This window comes from Emydura macquarii, unplaced genomic scaffold (genome assembly GCF_026122565.2).
Source record: "Emydura macquarii macquarii isolate MOO-44397 ecotype Brisbane River unplaced genomic scaffold, CSIRO-AGI_Emac_v2 contig_1254, whole genome shotgun sequence".
NCBI lineage: Eukaryota > Metazoa > Chordata > Testudines > Chelidae > Emydura > Emydura macquarii.
In genome coordinates, this window is record NW_027131391.1 from 6,777,850 (window position 1) to 6,798,242 (window position 20,393).

At 49.4% G+C, this 20,393-nt stretch overlaps 1 protein-coding gene and 1 long non-coding RNA gene across 2 annotated transcripts in view; both read right to left on the reverse strand.

The window, feature by feature from the left end:
• Positions 1 to 5,694: 5,694 nt before the first annotated feature.
• Positions 5,695 to 7,499, reverse strand: LOC137154567 (uncharacterized). The gene is made up of 2 exons (XR_010920239.1): positions 7,324 to 7,499; positions 5,695 to 6,530 (listed from the first exon to the last, which is right to left on the reverse strand). It is a non-coding gene; the product is annotated as an uncharacterized lncRNA (long non-coding RNA).
• Positions 7,500 to 17,735: 10,236 nt separating this feature from the next.
• SCARF2 (scavenger receptor class F member 2) overlaps positions 17,736 to 20,393 on the reverse strand; it is an 86,161-nt gene continuing 83,503 nt past the window's right edge. Inside the window, 2 exon segments of the mRNA XM_067550295.1 lie at positions 17,736 to 19,709; positions 19,712 to 20,047. Coding sequence (XP_067406396.1) covers positions 18,808 to 19,709; positions 19,712 to 20,047 — 1,238 coding nt within the window. The 3' untranslated portion in view covers positions 17,736 to 18,807.

Sequence of the window (20,393 nt, forward strand, 5' to 3'; positions counted from 1 at the left end):
TGTGCAATGCATAGAAATATTAACAGTTGGCAGTGAAAAAGGAGACTTGAAGACGTGATCTTCAGAGTCCCAGAAATCCCTAAGTCGGGGGGTACTGTGTGGGGAGGGAGCTCTCTCTGTCTCTCCCTCTTGGCTGGGATGAAGAGTCCACAGAGCGTAGGTCTGAGGAAAACCTGTCAGGTTGACTTGCACAGAGCCCAAAACAAACTGCAGTAACTTTGTAATGTTTCCACATTGGAGGCTTTCCTTGGTGTGGACAGCAGTGCTCAGTGGGGCTGTATAGTGACATGGGCTTCATAGATCCCTAGGTGTTACAGAGAGACGGGACCATTATGATCATGCAGCCTCACCTCCTGTATAACACAGGCCAGAGAACCTCACCCAGTGAGTCCTGACTGGAGCCCACTAACTTCTGGTTGAGCTGGAGTAGATCTTTTAGGGTTTCACTGAAGAGTTAACTTGGGCTCTAGCTCAGGTGTTTCCCCGAGACCCTCTGCCCGGCCACACCCAAACCCTCTCACTCGAGTTAAGTGGCGCCTTCAACCCAAGCTAGCTGGCCCAGCTGGGGATGTGGGTTAGAGCCCAGTAGCTGCATTCATTTGGGCTGGTAACCTGTCCGCTTTACAGTGTGGATGCAGGCTAAACCAGTCTAGTGTAGATAGTTCTCCAGTGCCTTCCCACAATTCCCTCGGATGCCTAGAAGGAAAGATAATTTCTCCCGCAATTCAGTGGGAAGGACTCCTAGAATCAGCTCACTGGAGCCCAGAATTCCTAGTGACATACCTGGGGGAGCACGTGACCCGTGAGGACACAGTAACTGGAGCATGGCTGCTCACACCTAGGCTGAGCTAACCCAGTGTGCAAATTCTAGCGCTGATCACCCTGCGTTAACTTTGCAGTGAAGACCTCTTCTTGGAGACACCCAGTCTTAATACAGTATAAAGATCCACCACAGCGCTAGGCATGGTCAGTTTGGATACTAACATTGTTATATGGGTTAAGTTAAGCATCTATGGCCACTTTGCTTTCAAAAATACATCTCTCTCCTGCAGGAGGTCAGACTACATGATCTTTCTTCTGGCCTGAACATTTATGCATCTGCGAGCGGGACACATTCAGCTTGAGAATGTAAGAGGTCTGATGAATCTCATGGCTAGTATGTAAATAGTTAATTCCCTTCATGTAAGTTTTGTAATTCTAGCAAATTTCAATTGGAAGCTATTGGAGATCTTCTTCTGGAGATGTGTGCGTGCAAAACATTGCATGAAAGATTCTTGCAACAGTAGGGTTTAACCTCAGGAAAAGCAGTTGCAATGGCATAACTGGCTGAGTCACCAGGAGCAGAACACAGCATTTCTCTGCTATGCCCGCAGACAGGAGTTTTTACAGAATGTAGTTTTACTGGACAGCTAACAATCATTTGAATCAAAAACATGTTGTTTCAGCATATGCCCAAAATATGGATTTTACCATTGTAAATGTTACTATCTTCTCTTACTGACACCTGTCTACAAGTTCAAAAGACAAAGGTGTGGTGAGCTCTGTCAAATACATATGCTGTAAAAATAAAGGAACCCTGTTACAATTGGCAGGGTGCCTCTCAACTTCCAAATCTGCCCAGTTATGACTCCAGCAAACAAAACGTGGGACAAATGACCAAAGTGAAGGGTGCACTGTGTGTTGTTGTGTGTCATACAACAACCGACAGTTGTAATGGTTTTTAACTCACACACCTATTTTACAGGCTGTTTTCTGATTGTATTAAATAAATCAGTTTTTAAAAAGGAAAATTGGAAAAACAAACTCTAGCACATGCAGCCACCCATACTGGTCATCACCAGGCTTTTCAGAGCCCTAGCACCAACCTCTACCACTGGAAGGACGAGTAACTGCTAGTCTCCGTGTCAATCGACCACTAGAGGGGGCTTGACACACATTTTGCCAGTGCCTTACAAAATGTTTGCTAGGCAGCAGTAAAATATTGGAGATCAGGAGTCCCGCCCTCTATCCCTGGCTGAAGGAGGGGATTGGTTGGCAGTAGTGAGAGACAGGCTAATACACTCAGTTAGAAAGACAATGTGGCTGAGTAGCTAAGAATTAGAGACGTAAGGTGGGGGAGGTGATATCCTTTATTGGACCGACTTCTGTGGGTGAGCGAGAAACTTTCAAGCTTGCACAGAGGTCTTCACCCAGACCTGAAGAAGAGCTCTGTGTAAGCTCGCACGCTTGTCTCGCTCACCAACAGCAGATGGGCCATGAAAGATATTCCCTCACCCACCTTGTCTCTCTCATATCCTGGCCTAACATGCCTACAGCAGACCTGCAAATAACTAAGAGGTAGGCATGTTAGAGACGTGGGGCTGGAGTCACACATTGACTTAGGTGCCTCACAGCCCCTTTGGGGGCTTACATCCAGCATTTAGGCACCACGGACATTCGCAAAACCACCGCTCAGCTGCTGCCTGACCCTATAGGCACCTAAAGGCCCTAGACACCTCAGGTTCCACTGGTAAAGTCCCCAAGGCACAGAAATGTCTTCTGCTGGGCAGGCACACAGCCACCTTTGTGCTGACGCTGCTGAGCTGTTCCAGCTCTAATCCCTTGGAGGATTCAATGTGCTGTGTGTTCCCTCCTCCATGGGACCCGGTCTTGTAGGTGTGCTCGTAGGCAGCCTACCAGAACACCTGTTGCATTGAAACCTCTACAATATGAAGCCAGAGGTGTTCTTAATCCTTGGTGCACTGGTGCTAGATATGGGAGCCCCATGTTCAAATCCCCACTCTGCCTGAATCAGTCCAGGGGCTTAGATTCATAGAGTCCTAGGCCAGAAGGGATTATTTTGAACAGCTCAGCTGACCTTCTGAATAGCACAGACCAGAGAAGGTCCCCAAAATAATTCCTAGAGCAGAGCTTTTAGAGACACATCCAATCTTGATTTAAAAATGATCAGTGATGGAGAATCTACCATGACCTTTGATCAATTGTTGCAATGATTAATGACCTTCACTGTGAAAATTTTATGCCTTTTTTCCTGTTTGAATTTGTTTAGCTTCAGCTTCCAGTCATTGGATCATGTTACACCTTCTGTGCTAGATAGAAGGGCCCGTTATTTGTTCCCCAGGTATGTACTGACAGACTATGATCAAGTCACCCCTTAACCTTCTCTTTGTTAAGCTGAATAGCTGGAGCTCCTTGAGTCTATCACTATAACGTGGATTTTCTAATTCTTTCATTATTCTCGAGGCTCTGCTCTGAATCCTCTCGAGTTTATCAGCATCCTTCTTGAACTGTGGGCACCAAAACTGGACAGAGTATTCCAGCTGCTGTCATACCGGTGCCATATACAGAGGTAAAATACTCCCTGCGCTATACGAAAGTGACAGCTGCTCCTCAGTTTTTTCCCTCCAGTGAGGAAGGGTTGATCTGGTTTAGGCACCTCACTCCATGAGAGGGTCATGGCTGAGAATCCTGAGCAGAGATAGGCTCTGGCACAGATCCAGTCAGATGCCCCCTCTGGGTCACTCATCAGACAGCTGTGAGAGAACCAGCTGCTGGATTTCTGCATCTCCTGCAGTGAGCAACTCAAGGAGCTCAATCTATTAGCATGATGATCTCTTAAATGAACTTTATCACACTGCCAAACCTAATACAAGCTCAACTTATTCCATTTCATACAGCTGCAATGAACTTTCTACCCTGGATATCGTCATGGGTTGAGTTAAACCTTGCTGGAATGGATTGGGTTAAAAGGTCGTTGAAACTGATGAGTGTAAACGTTGTCCTTCATTGAAGATAGACAGTTAAGGAGGCCCACCTAAAATAAGTCATAATGGCGTCTGCCTAGAAACGAGCACCAAAAAGGTGGAGGGTCTTAGTGGATATTGTTTGACCAGGTGTGTGTGTGTGTGAAGGTAAACACCAGCTGATGTGCAGCCAGAAACTGAGAGTGCACACGGAGACACACACAGGGGGACATAGGAACAGAAGCAGAAAAAGAAAGCCAAGTAGCAGCCTGGAACAATGGTATGGCTCTGGGAGAAGCCTACAGACTAGTTTGGGGTGGGAGGTACTGGCTGAAAGAAGCTTTGGCCTGGGAGGTAGGAAAGCCACTCAGGTCAAAAGTGGTAGCAATACTATATTAAGAGATTGCATCGTAGTCCCAGACTCCAAGATTAAGAGGGTATTGTTCAAATTTAACACATTTTGTGCAGTAAGTTATTTGCCCTAACATGGTCTTAGGTGTTGAACAACTGATCAGCAATGTTACTGCACAGGCAGTAACTGATAAAACTAGATATGGGTCTGGTTGGATTTAGATCATGATTGAGAATGACCCATTGTACCCCGCGTCTAAGCACAGAGACTTCACCACCCACCTTTGGAAGGACACACGAGGCAATCTGCATGTTATGGATATCCCTTTGAAGTGGTTACATTAGTTTGAGCAAGTTCATTGAAAAATTCTTTACAAACTGTGGATTCAAACACATAAGGGCTTCCCCAAAATGCCCTCAGAATAATGGAAAGACAGCGTCTTTTCATCATTACTTGAAAAAAATCCTCCAAAGAACTGGAAAAGTTGCCGAAAATCCTAATGGCCCTGATCAACTGTGTATAGTGCTCCAGGCAAAACTCCTGCAACCCCTTTCAATGCCTCCCCTCCAAACTCCAGATAATGGACAATGTGCATTAACGGCATCAACTGCAGAAAGAAAAGATTAAACAAGATGCTGCTCACGGACCTAGATGGTTAGCCAATTGAAGATCACGTCCCATATTGCCAGTGCCGCAGAGCTGAACTCGGCCTCCAAAAAGGAGCAACGTGTCATCAGAAACGTGTCCAACTTTGTGTTCATCCTTTGAGTCACAAAGCTGAGCACCCGAGCTGAACGCTGTCTGAGCCTGCATCCGAGGGCTCCCTCACAAGTGATTTCTGACAGTAATCCAGCCGCTCTGATTCCATGGGAGGAGACGAAAATGCACGGCCAGTTTAGTTCTGATGCAGCAGCTGGATTTTGAGTTCCGGACATGGGAGAACCTTGGGTTTGGGCCACTGCTCGGAGTGGAAGAGTTGTGAAAAGGCTCATTTGATTTAATGATGGGGTCAATCAGCTCCCCACCCACCTGAAAATAAGGAATGGGGCATACTGCCATGTTGAGGATGCTGCAGGTCTAACAGAGTACAGAGGTGGGAGGAAATAAGCTAGAGCAACTCCAAGTTACACAGGGCCTTATTCTCAGTTATCCCAGCCAGGCGCTTGAGTGAGAGACAAAAGAAGTGGCAGTGGTGTTAGGGTGAGTTCAAGCTGCCTCACTATTCCCTCTTTTCTTGGGCTGTGGAGGTGTCTGCCTAGCCCCCAGTGTAAACTAGAGCAGCCTCAGGGGCTGCTCCAACTTACACTCTTCTTTCTATGTTCCTGTGGACCCTGGGAAGTAGAGAATATCCACTGGTCACCCTTAGTACGTCCCCCAGCTCACCCCCCATGCCGGGGGCTGGGAGTAGGAAGAGTGCTGAGCACTTACCCAGCTCAGCACTACAGGGGGACTGCTCAGCAAGTTGTTTACACCCATTTTAAGGCCTCTTTTACAGCAGCAGAAAAGGGCTGGCGTGTAACTGGGAATCAGGTCTGCAGGGTGTAGAGATTCTCTGTGTCTGGTTCAATCTACTACGCTGTGGATGTAATAGTTAAATGCAAACATTTCCCTGAAACCTGAGACTCCCTGCTTCTTTGAGCATACAACAGTAAGCACAGTGGGCCAAACCCTCCAGTGGTGTAAATGGGCAGCGCGCCACCGGCTTACCAGCCCACCCTCTGGTGCCTCAGAGCCTTTGCACGTCTGGTACGGAGCTCGTGCCTTCAGGTCTCGGAGTTAAATCCAATTGACCGGGACTCAGGGAAGCCACTGCTGATTGTCACTGGAGGACAAGGAATCCATTCACAGCCGCCTGACAGGCAGGGTTGTGTGGGGGGCTCTGTTGCCCCTGTATCCTGTGCGGAATATTTGCACTCTGGAGAGTGAGGGGGCCAGGCGTGAGCAGCAGCTCAAGCCGATCATGTGGCTCCTAATGAAATCCAGACGCTGTGATGACATAGTGCTGTGATTTGTGCTTCCATGCAGACTAAACAAGCAAAGGAGTTTTATATGCTGTGCTGTAGCCAGGAGAGCACAGACAAATATAAATCAGGAGTAGGAACACAGACACTCATTCTCTGCCTTAATGTGTGTCTTTCTAATTGCCCTCTCTCAGTAGCCCAGGTTGGTGTATGAGAGGCAAATGCAGATCAAGGCAAATATTAGGCAAAATATCTTCTCAACTATATTTTACAGGGCTGCAAAGAAATTCTGCCTCTGGTACCCGTTTACAGACCCTGATTTGTATTAATCGACCCGCTGTTCGTTACGTGCTGGCAGAACAGTGCATGCAAACAACGTTCAATCCCTGAGGTGTTTGTGAACTCTACTTGGATTGGTTCATTACAGGTCGGGTATGCATTGTCTTGTAAGTCTCCTGGTATTGCTTCTTTTTCCTTATTGGGATGATTGGAACATATAAAACAGAAAAAAAAATGAATAGTGACTTCTGCATTGTCTGGTATGAACGTGACAATACCTGAAGCCTTTGTCATTTGTTTCATGACTTAAATGGTCTTATCCAAATATTGGTGCACAACTGATAAGATGACTTCATAATACCATCCCCTGGTTCCAGCATCTTCCTGTGAAGCCTGCTGCTCCAAGCATTGCATCGTCATGCAATTCCTGAGACCCTCCTTGCTGAAGTGTTTCTGGTCCACAAATGCTTCGTCTACTCAAACAAAAGACTCATTTCCTGAGTGTCAGGGGGAAAGCCCAGCCCAACACCCCCCAGCAGGGAAGTTTGGGAGGTAAAGGGGGGAATGGGGCACCCCTGCAGGTGCCGTTTACCAGATTGGGGTCCTCTCAGCCATGGATCTCACAGATCTGAGCCAGGTCAGCTGCCTCTAGCACTGGGGAAATGCAGCCTATCTGCCAGAGTCAATAGCTGCCCCTGGGGCAGGGCAGGGCAGGGCAGGGTGGGGCAAGTAAGCAGTTGATAGCAATGGCAGGGGTTTGCACACCTCTGTAGCCTGAGGCTCAGGTAGGGGGTTGCTGTCATCCCAAGGGGAGTGGTGGTGGGGGGTAAGGGTACACAGGCCCACCCAACTCCACCGCGTCCCAGCCCAAGGCCCCATCCAGGATGGGAGTGGTCACCACCCTGGTCAGCGAGGATCCCACCGCAACATGCTTACCTATTTCAGGCAGGAGATACCTCTCATACCGTCTCCCTGGGCTACTTCCTACCATGCCTCTGGACACTGTTGTCTGGGTCTCATCGGGGCCTTCGGGTTCCCTGGCATCGGTCGCTCCCTCGGCATCTGGCTCCAGACAGTCTGCTGAGGGCAGCAGATCTCCATCAGACCTCTGGTTCCCTCAGCTGGGTGCTGAAGCAGCTCCCTGCTTGGCACCTCCACCAAGCATCCTTCCTCCTCAACGTCCTACCTGGAATGAGCTGGGCTGCTCCCTTTTATGCTAGGACAGCGGTTGGAGCATGCCCAGCAGAGTCTGGGGGGCGGGACTTCCACTGCCCATAGTTGCATCTGACGAAGTGGGTTTCTGCCCACGAAAGCTTATGCCCAAATAAATGTGTTAGCTTTTAAGGTGCCACCCCACTTCTCATTGTTTTGCTGAGAACAGACTAACATGGCTACCCCTCTGGAACTGTCCTGAGTGCGTTTTTACAGAAAATCCTTCGTTTTTACTCCTGCCGCCCAGCTCTGAAGGCAGCTTGCCACTCTTACTCCTCTGCTGCTGCTGCTGGCGGCGGCGCTGCATTAAAAGCCGGGCACCCGGCCAACAGTCGCTGCTCTCCAGCCAGCCAGCTCTGGAAGGCTAGGAAAACTAAAGTTCAGCATTTTCTTTTAATTGTGGAAAAACATGGATTTTAATGGTTTTTTAATCAGAGAGTTTGTGGGGTGGGGGATGGTTATCTTGGAAACTAGGATCCCTGGTAATCAGGGCCTAACCTCTTAGAACTTGGTAGCTTAAAACCAGCTCTTTAAATCCCACTGAGAAGGCAGCAAACTGCCAATGCAGATTCTGGAAGACAGGGTAACGTGCTTTCTGCATGGATCTCAGCTGCGTAATGGGGTAGCCACCTTCTGCATTAACTTTAGCTTCGGGGTGCTTTCATGGTGTAGCTCCCTGCTGCAGACATTGTAGGAGTCTAATCATAAGGTGACAAAGGCCTGGGTAATTGTAGAGACGCCTCTACCTTTGAAAGATGAGCTACCCTTCTCACCAAGCAGAAAGGAGACAAGACAAGACCCACAGGCTGTGTGCCAACAGAGCAAAAGGTGGATGCACTTCATCAGCGGGAGGCAGTTATAACCCTCACCAAATCTTTAGGTAGCGCCTCATCCTACAAACACCTTGTCTGGACTGGACTGAGCTTCAGCCAGCGAGTTTCCACCTCTCTCCCCCCTCCCAATCTCAGACAGACATTGACTTAGTGATAGCCCAGGCCTCCTGCACTGCACAGCAAAGTGGCAGGTTCTCCTGGTATTTGCAGCTTCCAAGTGCAGCAGACTGGAAATCCTGTGGCAGCGTCAAGCAAACTAAACAACAGAGTTTTTGTTGAATTAACTATGAAAAAGTTACAGAGCAGCAAAAGGAAAAAGTGGGAAAAAAAAAAACCAAACAAACTCAACCTGCAGATATTGAATTTATGGCAAAAAGGAAAAAAAAAAAAAAGGAAGGGGCAAAATAAAACTCACGTTATTTCTTTATATACCAACTGAATCAAAATGAAAATTGTTATTTGAATTGAAACCAAGTGAAACATTCAGTGTGTTTCATTTGGGAAATTGTCCCAGGAAAAACAAACATTTGTGACAAAACGTTTCAAATGAAAAATTTTTGTTTGACATTTTTCGAGGGGCGAAAGCAGGTTTTTGTGACAAACTCTAGAGCGCAGTTTTGAAGCAAATGCCACAGCTGCAGAGTCACAGACTGCAGAACCCATACATGCAGCAAGAGAGAGTCCCCTGGTAACCTCACACAGGCCTCCTATCTTCACCTGCTATTTCCTTATCGGTAAAAGCGGGCTAGTAATACTGCCATGCACCGCACTCTTTCGTGATACTTGGCTAAGTGTGTCAATGACTAAATGAAAATTCACCAGTAGCCGTTGTACTGAAACCATTTATAGAAAGTGAAGGCATTAGCTTGCCCCGTCACATTTTTGCTTGGAGCCATTTGAAAAAACAAGCACCAATTGCTGTCAGTTATTAGCATGTGTTTAGACTAAAATACACCAGTAAGCTGAACTCTGGGAACTCTGATGAGGTCGCAAGTTGCTACGGTGATGAACTTCGGAAAGAAGAACTATAAACCATCTTTGACTGGGTCTTTGGGTGACCTGCTGGCTGAGCCCAGATTGCTTTTGAACACAGCAACGGAGGAAACACTTTCTTCTAAGGCCCAAAATCAAATCAGTGGCTTGATGGAAGTCAAGAGGCACTGTTAGGATTGCAGGAGATTGCGTGTAGACTTTGGGGCCTTTCCTGTAACACTGGGGAGCCCCAAGGAAGCAGACAGAGCCTCCATGCATCCCGGAGAAAAGTAGCAGGGGGCAGGGAACTCACTCTTAACTGCCCTAGGGCTGCTTTTCTCCTTCAGGTGGCCTTCTACTGTTGTGCATGGCCAAGGGTCTCTTTTTTACTGCTGCCTGTTGACTTGCTCTAGGCATGATGCTCCTGTCTTAGCGCTGTCTTGCTCTGCCTGAACTGCACAAAAGGCCAGCGCCTGGCCTCTAACAACCCTAAACAGGCCATTAAAAACCGAACGTGTATTTTGTCATCATTACAGACTAGCCGCCTGACTTGTGCATGTGCAGTCTCCTCCCCCACATCATCCAATGGACTAGACCAGTGGGTCTCAAATTTATTTGATCAGCCCCTCCCCTCCCCTTCTTTGTGTTTCTAGTTATTTATCTCTCCCCTCCCCCACAAGTACATATACCGCCACCCAGCTCTGAAGGCAGAGCAGAGAGCAGCGGCTGCTGGCTGGGCACCCAGCTCTGAAGGCAGCAGCGCGCCAACAGCGGAGAAGTAAGCGTGGCGATGTGAAAAGTGATATTCGCCTTCCTCTGCAGCATGGGGCACGGCGCGTCAATGGTGAATTCTCTGTACCCTGCAGTCTTTAAACCATGATTTGAGGACTTCAGCCAGAGGTTAGGGGTCTCTTTCTGGAGTGGGTGAGGTTCTGTGGCCTGCAGTGCGCAGGAGATCAGACTAGATGAGCATGATGGTTCCTTCTGACCTTTGAGTCTCTGCATCAGTATCACTTTTCACAGCAGACTTCGTGCACCATTGCCACCCTTTACTTCTGCACTGCTGCTGCCACCCTGGGGCTGACAGCTGGAATCCCACCACCTCTAGGGGAGGGACTGGGGAGATGTGGAGGTGGAAAGAGAACCTGCCTCCCAATGAGGGATGGGGGAGAGGGGGAAAGGAGAGCCCGGGGGTGGGGCTCTGGCTGTCTCTTTATCCCAGCTTTCCTGGTGCACACAGTCCTTCTGCATGAGCCCCAGCCACCTGGGGCTGAAAGCCAGAGTTCTTCGCACATAAAAAAGCTCTCAGCTCATGCCTCCCTTGACACATTCCCGCACATCCTTGGGAGGCCAGCCCCATAGTTTGAGAACCGCTGGCCTAGATAACCCAGGCTGAAATTCTGTATTGATTTTGATAGTTGCAAGTGGAGCAGGGAGGGGGTTACCTTTCAGCTGGATCAGAGGCCAGGTGTGTTCTGACACCTTTTGTGTTGGTTTAAATCTTGTAGGTAACAAATCAGTATGTTTTAAATCCTGTTTGATTTCCACCTAGTGTTTACTGAGCCACCATGCATTGGTGATCTGTCCTGAGCTGCCCAGTAATATGCTAGTAATGTTGGTGCTGCCAACCCCCTTCCTGAGTGGGTCAAAAGAGAGTTTTCTTATTTACGCTTGGGGACATATTGTCTCATGCACATTTCTTATTTGAATTTCCTCTGGCGTGCTTTTTGGTAGGATCTGAACAAGAAAATGAATTTTTGGCAACCAATTCATTTTCCCCATTGCCATACAGCCAAGCCAAGCCAAATGTCATTCTTTACAGTCCAACAAATCCTTATTCCTTTGAAATAATGGGACAAAAATTAATTTCATAGAGCCAGTTGAGGTTAGGAGAAATATCGACCTCTAAGGACACACAGACTCAAATGTGTTTTGCAGCTGTTTGATCACAGATTCCTCCAGCTCTATATTTAATGTTGTATTTAGTATAATTAATTTCATAGCCTGGTAGATCATTGAATGCATTAATTTATTTTAGAATGTAAATTATTGTACTGGACTAGTAGGCAGTAGTATCAGATCTACACAATGCACAATGTTGTGTTCTGTTTTATTAACTGAAACCTATTCTTCTGATATATATTTTTGTGCTAGCTGCCCAGGATTCAATGAAGAGGGAGAACAAGGGACTAGCAGACAACCTTGTTTGGTTCCTCATTGTAATTGAAATTCTTTGGCATTTGCCCCTTTAAATTTGTATTCTAGCAGTGGAAGAGTCATATAGCCGACGTCATATTTCCTTCAAAACCCCTCTCTGACAGCGATGGAAAGACCACTCTACTTTAAGAAAAAGTTTCTCATTGTCCAAGGACAGCAGTCGGCTTCTTTTATTCTGCATATTACGAATTATTCCTATGATTTGTCTCATGTTATTAGTTAGTTGTCTATTGCATATGTGTTGTGTATTATGTCTATAATCAATCTGCATTAGTTGAGGAAGGATGGTTTCTAGTCTTCTGTCAGCAGTCTATGAAAATAATTTCATATTTACATTAAAACATGAAACTGGTCTGTAGAAGCCACTAGCAGCTTATCTTTTTGTGGCTTTTGTATTGCTACTTAGCCACCTCTTTCATTGATTGGGGATCTCCTCACTCGCTAACAGAATCATTAAATTGGCTAGTTTGCTGGCAGTGATATCTGATGTCATCTTATAAAACTCTCTTGGGAACCCATCCGGTCTTGGGGATTTTCCTGCTGGCATTGATTCAGTCACTTCCAGAACATCCTCTTCCTCTGCTAGTCTATCAGCTGGTCCTGAGTTAACCTTGGCATGTTGGCCTGATTAATATATTCCATACTGTTCCTCACCGGCTCTTTATAGATGGAGGTGTAAAGATTTGTATAAAGCCTCCTGATTTCTTCAACAATTTCTCTGGTTTGAAAGTTTACTTCTTTTATTTGTATTTTTAGTGCCTGTATTTTACTCTTTTCCTTCCCTTTTCTTTATCTATTAGCCTTATTTCCCCTTCATAATACTTCTAGTTCAGCCACCTAAAGCTGTCTTCAGGTTTCTTTGTAAGTATGGCATTTAGTGGTCCTCGGTGGAAGGAAAGGGGTTTAAATGCACTGCCCACTTGTTTATGCAAAGTTTGCAGTTTTTCAGTCACCTTAAAATGTTAATTTTGCTTTTTCTGCTTTCCTCTCCCCCTCCTGCCCCAGATGCTAGACTAATTAGTTGCCCTCTAAGTACTGCTTTATATGCATCCCAATCAATGCTTTCAAGTGCTTGACCTTTATCATTAAGTGCTAATGAGCAAAGAATGATCCATATACTTAAGAAAAACCCAAATTTCCTTGTAACATATACCATTACAAGGCTGTTCTAAAATCTCAAGCTCACTTATTCTTAAATTTCCCACTACAGGTGACCCTTCTGCAAAGACTGTTAGACCTATACATACCGGAATATTTGTAAAATCAACCTTACTAAACTAGAAGAGAGCTGGGGCCCCTGTTAAATTATTCTTCACTTTGTTTATTAAATCCTAGGCAACATGACATTAAAATAACTATAACTTTGTACCCATCAAGTATGCTGTAACTATATGAAGTGTCCTGGGTGTGACAGAGACCACCTTCCATTTCATTATATTCCTGTATTGATATAACCCTACAAAAAACAGGGGATCTGCCAAGATCCTTCACCTCCTTTCTCCTTTTCATGGTTTTCATAGCTGTCTCCACTGCAGGCTACCAACATCTACAGTATTGCCAACCCCAAATGTTCAAAAATCATGAGTCAGGCTCACCAAAAATCATGATATTGGCTTTAAAATCATGAGATTATGTAAAAATAATAGATGTGCTCTTTTTATTTGCCTTGTGCTTTCTGAGACTGTAGGATGCCCTGAGGTCCCATTTTGAAGTTTTCTCACAGCCATGAGGGCTAGAAACTTACTTTTTCTTTTAAAATGAAGGCTGAAATCCTCACATATCCACTTGTCTCCAGGAGCTGGAGCTTTAAGGAAAACATGAGACTCAGGACAAAATCATGAGAGTTGGCAACACTGCAGACCTTATTTATGTCAGTTCAGGCTGGTTTGCTCTTTTTTATCTTCTTATGTGTTCTTAAATGTTTACTACCTTTTGCAGAAAGCAAGGTTAAGCCACCACCTTGTTTTGACCTTGTTCTCATGCGCCTTTTAAAAACAAGAATTGCTATGGTGGGGCTAAGCAAATGGGAGCACAGAGCTTCTCTTGCTCAGGTCAGAGCAGACAGAGAGAGGCAGCAAAAGACAGCCCAGCTACGCAGAGCAAAATTCTTTGCTCAGCAGCTGTAGATTGAGGGGAGAAGGGGAAGAACCAGGAGCTCCAAAGAGCCAGCCATGGTGAAAGGGAGAGAAAGGACACCCCAAGCTCTGGTTTCATGCAGTATTACCAACTCCGAGTCAGCTCCCCCCTTCCCCTAAATCATGAGCCTACCTTAAAAACCACAAGATTTAAACCAATAGCAATGGGGGGTAGGAGTACATTTGCTGGCTGGTCTTTGAACCATTAAGACGGGGTTGTGCTTTCCAGCTTGGCTCTGCAACCACGCGGGCTGGAGGGTCACTTTTGTTTTTAGTGGACGCCAGGGTCTCCACTCAGAGGACTCCAGGGGCAGGGCTTTAAGAGAAACCCCAACTGTCCTGATCAAATTGTATGAGTGGAAATACCATCAGGGAGAAGGCTGCTGCGTCTACACCAGCCCTTCCCACAAACAGCAGGAGGTGGCTGGAGAGCCAGACCCCGGGCATGGTTGGGAGAGAGCATCTCCGCAAGAGAAGACAGTTCCCCAAATACCTCAGCTGCTGGGGAGGGACGCTGAAGCTGGTTCCCCTGCTGTATGACCAGAGGCCTCCCATGCTGGAGCTGCTCCCTTTGCAACACAGCAAGAAGCTGCAGAGTTACAGGCTGCTCTACCCAGCTTTTGGCTTCCTTACCAGCCTCTCTCCTCCATTCGGGGTCGGGATCTTCCACTCAGGGCCGAGGAGGCAGAGAGAGGGATGGGATTGCGCCGAACCTGCTGGGAGGCAACTCCTGGGAGATGGCTGTCCCTGTTAAAGTGACAGGCCCCACTGGGCCCTCTGCATATTGCAACAACAGAAAGGAAGGTGTGTGCGGAGGAGAAGGCAAAGCTGGTGGGACTGGAGAGGCCCCACAGGGCCCAAATCCTGGGTTTCTATCTCAGGGCCTGATCCAGTGCGTGATTAGTGAGATAAAGCGTGTCTGATTGTCCTGCTATGGGACACAGGCCACTCGGGGCTAGAGCCACAAAAGAACATAGGTATCTAAGTCCAGCATATAGGCACCAGTGAGAGCCTCAAAACCCCCCACTCAGTGCCTGCCTAATTTTGGAGGTGCCTAAACTCCCTAGGAGCCTAAATTTCCACCACTGAAGTTCCCTAGGCAGTCCCTCGCTGCCCTGAATACAAACCTAGCAGAAATCCGAGTCACTTATTTGAGCACCTAGCCTGCCCTGCCCGGCCACTCGCGCTACCGCCACTGCCCTGCTATTAATTTGTGAGCTAGACTGATCAGAACTGGTGTGGCTATGTCCCCTGGGACTGGAAATCAGCCCTCCACACAAGGGTAGACATAACCTAAATCTTTTCAAGGGCGGGGCTTGGGCCACACCTCTCTTCCCGGCATTTCCTACTGGCTAGTTTAGGCAACGCCCTGAGTGGCATGCTGGTTTCTGTGAATCCCATTCTGAGGTTCTAACTTTCCCCCTCATCGTTTAAGGGGACTGGGTGCCTCACTCAGGACTGTGGATCCCCCTGGGCGGCAAGGTGCTGAAACGTCCCTTTGCGGAGGTTGCCCTTAGACACCAGCACTCAGATGCCACGGCCAGAAGGACATCCACAGCTGACCCCTGGAATCCCCCCACCTCCCCGGATCCTCGAACCTGGCCTCTAGCCATCTACCCTGCAATTCAACCACCTTGCGAGCCCGGGGTAGTCGGCGCGGACCAGTCGGAGGTTTTGAATTGCAGTGTAGATCTATCCTAAGTGTCTTTGTAGATCTGAACCCCAGTTCTGCCCCTCTCCTTTATGTATCCTACTGGCTAGCGCACGCACCTCCCTGCTCAGGGGCTGTGTGTCCCTTTCTGTCTCTCCCCCTACAACACCTCGGTGCCTGACTTGGTATTGGGAATTCCACTCACAGGCAAAGGGCGTAGGCCTTGCAACGCCGCAGTCCTCTACATGGCGCTAGCTGTAAGGGCCAAACGTTTAAAGGTGTCTAGGCTCCTGCAGAGGTTGCTAGGCAGTGAGATTTCCAGAAACGCCTGGCGGAAACGCCTGTTGAAATCAATGAGATTTAGGTGCTTTGACACTTCTGTAAATCCCACTGGGTGTCTAAAAGCAGCCGGAGACCCTTTATACCTTTACAAATCTGCGCCTTCGGCCCTGTGAGCCTCCTGGCTAGCTCCCTGTGCTTCGGTGCCAGGGATGAATTAAACTGGTTTGATGTTGTGTCCATGGCCTCCTCAGTTATCCAAGGGTCTTGGGGGCTAGTTCTGGCTCTGCTACCTTGGTGAGGTTGTGAAAGGCCCACAGAAGCTAATACAAACCAATCTGCCTGGCCCAGATCACGCCGTTGAAGTTCCTCTGCTTCATGGAGCCGCTGAAGATGTGGTTGTGCGTGCATGGGCAGGAATGGCAACATCTCGCTCTTTATGTTCTGGGGGGGAGGGTGGATGCAACCCCTGGGCTTCCCCTCATTGCTGCTCTTATCCAAGGGCTACGGCCTTCCCACAGCACCTCAGGAGGGCTTCACGGACTTACCGACTCGTACAAATGTATCGCAATGTTGCGATGCTGGCCCCTGCTGCAGGCGCTCTCCTGGAAAGCACCTACCATCAATAATATGGGGGAAACAAAGCGTGAGCGAATGCCTGGTTGCCTAGGGGCAGATGTGCTGAGACATAAGTCAGGAGACCCTGAATGCTAGCCCTAGTTCTTCCACTGCCAGCTGGTCATATATATGTTCCCCTTCCTATTAACCAAGGCCTCAACTGTTGCCTGAGGGGAGATAACGATAGCTCATCTATTTTCCAGCTCAGAAAACTGAGAGCTTGCCCAAGGTCAGTAATGGTAGCAATGGAAGTGACACACAGGTCTCTAAATGACCGACCCAAATCTCATCCCCTTTGCAACACTGCCTTTCCAAAGGAATGTACCACATTATGTGCTTGTGCAACCCATGCTAACCGTGTCATGCTCCGTGTCATGCGCCAATGTCTATTTCGCATATAGAGGTTTCTGACTTTGCTATTGTCTCCATGCTAACAGCTGGTTCTGCTTCTTGTAGTGTCTGCAGGTGCTCCACTTCAGATGCGCGTGCACCTCTGGAGCCCTCAGTCTAGCGTGTTCTAGCTAGCAGGGCCTGTTTGACCCGGGCACACGCCCTATGCCTCCTGGCGGCAGATACCAAGGCTATATAACAGTGTGCAGGCAAAATGCTCTCAGTTCCTTCTCTCCTGCCTCAGCCTGAGACATAACCCTAGCATGTCTGCCTAGAAGACTCGGCCGCCTGTTTTTTTCTTGCAGATAGATAGTTACAGCTTATAATTGTTTAGTATCGTTAGTTAGTTTTCAGGTGAGCGGACAGGTTTATGATTTTACATCCAGAGGTTCAGGATTCCAGCCCCGCTGGGGACCTAGAGAGGAGCGTTATCACACGTCTCTCCTGTCTGTAACCAGCAACGGGCTTGGGGCATTGAACAGCTTAGCTCATTTGAAAATTCTGGCTCGCCTGAATTTTTGGGGTGCGGCTCATGATTTTGGACGCTTTAGGTTGGCAATCCACAGCCGGCGCCATTTCCCTTTTATTTTCTTCCTCTTTTCGCTGTGGTGCTTGTTTTGTGCATGAAGGACTAACAGGGGCTAGGCCGTGGGCAGAGGGGGCACAGCTTGCCCTGCCTCCTCAGAGAAGCAGCTTCTGGGTCAATCCAACCAGCTCAGAGGCCCTGGGGATGAGGCGACAGAGCAAATGAACGATAATGCCAATAGCTTATTATACCATTTCCCTAGTGCTACGCTCACTCTGCCTTGCTGGAAGGGAGCCGCCTCGGCGGCAGGGGAGGGCAGCCATTTAATACAGGGTGTTAGGAGGGGACTTGGTTTGTGTCATTGAGGAGGTCGGATATTAAGGTCTCTTCTGAAGGTGCGCGCCTCCCTCCTGGAATCTGCAAGGAACTCCAGGTCCCCTCCGGAGGGAGAAGGGCTGGGTCCCGGGGCAGGGTGTTCCCCCACTAAGTATTCCAATCAAAGAAAAGGCGCCCCGCGTGTGCATTAATGCAGACCAGGCGGCGGGCACGGGAGGAGAAGGCGCCAAAGAGAAGAAATACACTTTTATTAGGAAAGCTTTCTGCAGATGTGCCAAATTCTGTCGTACCAATCACGCCAGACAACTCCAGTGGGTCAGATCCCCTTAACCGGGACAGCCTCTCTGAACGGCCTCCGGCTGTCAGGCCATAAATAGTACTCTCCTCACAGCCACCACCAGCAGCAACATCCTCGGACACCAGAGGGGCGTCAGTCGAAACCAGCTCGACCCCACGCTGACCGACGCAGCGTGCCTGAAGAGGAAGGTGACGCCCGGGGAGGGGCGGGGGGTGCGAGTTTACATCTCCAGAAGAGAAAAAGCTACATGGCAAGGAAGAAACACAAACTAAACACAAGACTGTGATCCACTGCTCTGGATCACACGGGCTCTGCGGTCAGCTCCTCTCTGCCACAGCCACCTGCCTGGTGGACGGCACAGGGGCCCAAGCCCTTTCCTTGGCCTTGGGCGCACGGCTAGCGACAGGGGAAAGCTGGCACGGCCCTTGTCCGCCCCTCTAATACACGGAACAAGAGCTTGGCCTCTGGCTGCCATTCGCCAATGGGAATGCGACAGACCGGACTAGGATACAGGAAGCAAGCTAATCCGTTACTGCAGAACACAGCACGGGGATTTCTAGCGAACAAGCACTGCTTATGCAACCAATAATACTGCTACAAAAGGACAAGGGCCCAGCTCAGAGCCTCATGCAACCTTCCCCCCCAAAACTCAGGGCAGGCCAGTGCCACCCTGCCAACCCTTCCACATAAAGGGAGCTCCGGGCGGTACCTCTCCCTGCAAAAGAAACATGGGACGCGAGCTGCTCCAGCCCCCCCGTGAGGAGAAGAAACATCGCAGAGGGCACAGCGCAGCTTGGAGGAGGGCGTCTCCGATGGACAAAGAGTCCGCGGCCCCAGTGCAGGACAGAGATGGCTCGGAAGCGTCTCCGGAAGCCACTTCCCAGTTCAGACCTCCATTTCCACGGGCCCTTGTTGCAGACTTGCTGAGAACAGAGAGGCTTCCCCTGCCCTCCAATGCTTGTCTGGTGCAGGACCAGGCCAGCACCTGGGGCCCACGGGTCTCCTCTACTGCACTGTCTGAGGGGGCATGATGGCTGTTTTGGCCTGCTCCAAGGTGGCTTCTCTGCTTTTCTTCCGCGGGGGCTTTTTAATGGGTGTTTTCTTGCTGGCCTGGTCAGCCAGGGGCGCGCGCTCCTGGCTGCTGCTGCTCGAGTTTTGCTTCTCTGCCCTTTTGGCCTCACTGACCGTGGTCTCCGCCCCGGGGCTGACCAGTTTCTGCAGGTTGGGGGAGGTCGGCAGCACGGGCTTGCTGGATTTCTGGCCGCTGCTGGTGGCCACGGAGCGCTTGGCTTTCTGCGGTGGGGTAGGCTTCTCCCTCTGGGACGGCAAGGGACTCACCCCGTTTTGCCTGCTGCTGCTATCAGCCTTGTTGAGGCTTTGAGTCTTTTCCTTCAGTTGAGCGGCCAGTAAAGTGGCTGCCTCCGAAGACAAATGGGGGTGGATGGCCTCAGAGCGTGGCTTGCCGTGACCGGGGCTCCGGGGGGCCTCCTTGCCTTCCCCGCCTTTCCGGTCTGGGTGGTAGTTTCCTATTTTTTTTAGAGCATTTTGGACAGCCCCGTTGATGTTCTCCATCTGCTCCGAACTGGCCTTGGTCTTCTGCTTGGGCTTGGATGGCGACTGGGGCTCCCCGGAGATGGAGGCTTTGCCCTCTGGGAAGCTCAGCTCTTTTGGAGGTTTCGGGGCTCTCTCTTTGCTCCGCACGCTGACCTTATCGTCCGCTTTTCCATGGAGACCAGCCGAAGTCTCGCTCGGGCTCCTCTGTCGCTTGGCCAAGCCCTGACTGTGCTCGGAGCAATCAGGCTGCACGGCCACTCTCTCGGGGGACCTGCTGGGGGCGGGTAGCGAGTTGGAATGGTTGGAGTTGTACTTCCCATGAATCCAGGACACTTTAGGCTTTGTGGAGGGATCGGGGGAGGGGGTTTGGTTCTCTCGGGGGAGGGGGATTTCCCATTCACTCCCGGGCTTTTGGTGTCCATTGTATTTTCATCTTCGTCCTTGGACTGCTTGGAGAGGCGGGCGATTTTGGCATAGAGGGCTCCGCTGGTGGAGCCGGAGCCGCAGGACGACATTTCACTGTCGGAGGATTTGAGCAGGGGCGTTTCGCTGCTGTCTGCTTGGAAGGCCTTGACGGAACCTGTCTCTTTCAGGAAGGTGTACTCCCCGGCCTCCTCCGCGCTGATCGGGGGTGCCAGCTTCTCCACCAGGCTGCAGGTGGGGCCTTTCTCTTTGCTTTCACCCACACCCTCTGCAAAAGACAAAGCACAGAGACATTACACTGCACCATGGTGCAGCGGAGACGGGATGGAGCACCAGGGCCCCACAGCGAAGGGACGGGAGGAAAGGGTTGGGAGAACAGCTCTAATCAGGCAATACTTTACACCACCCCCATGGCCCTCCTGTTCCTGCTATTCACTGCCCTATGGGCCTTGCACCCCCTCCCATAGCCCCCCCATAACCCTCTGATACTCACTGCTCCATGGACCTTATATCCCTTCCCATAGTCCTGTTATACCTCCCCCCCTCTCTCTTCGGGCCTGCTATACCCTCCCCACCACACACACACTCAGAGCAGAGCAGCCTCGTTTGCACGT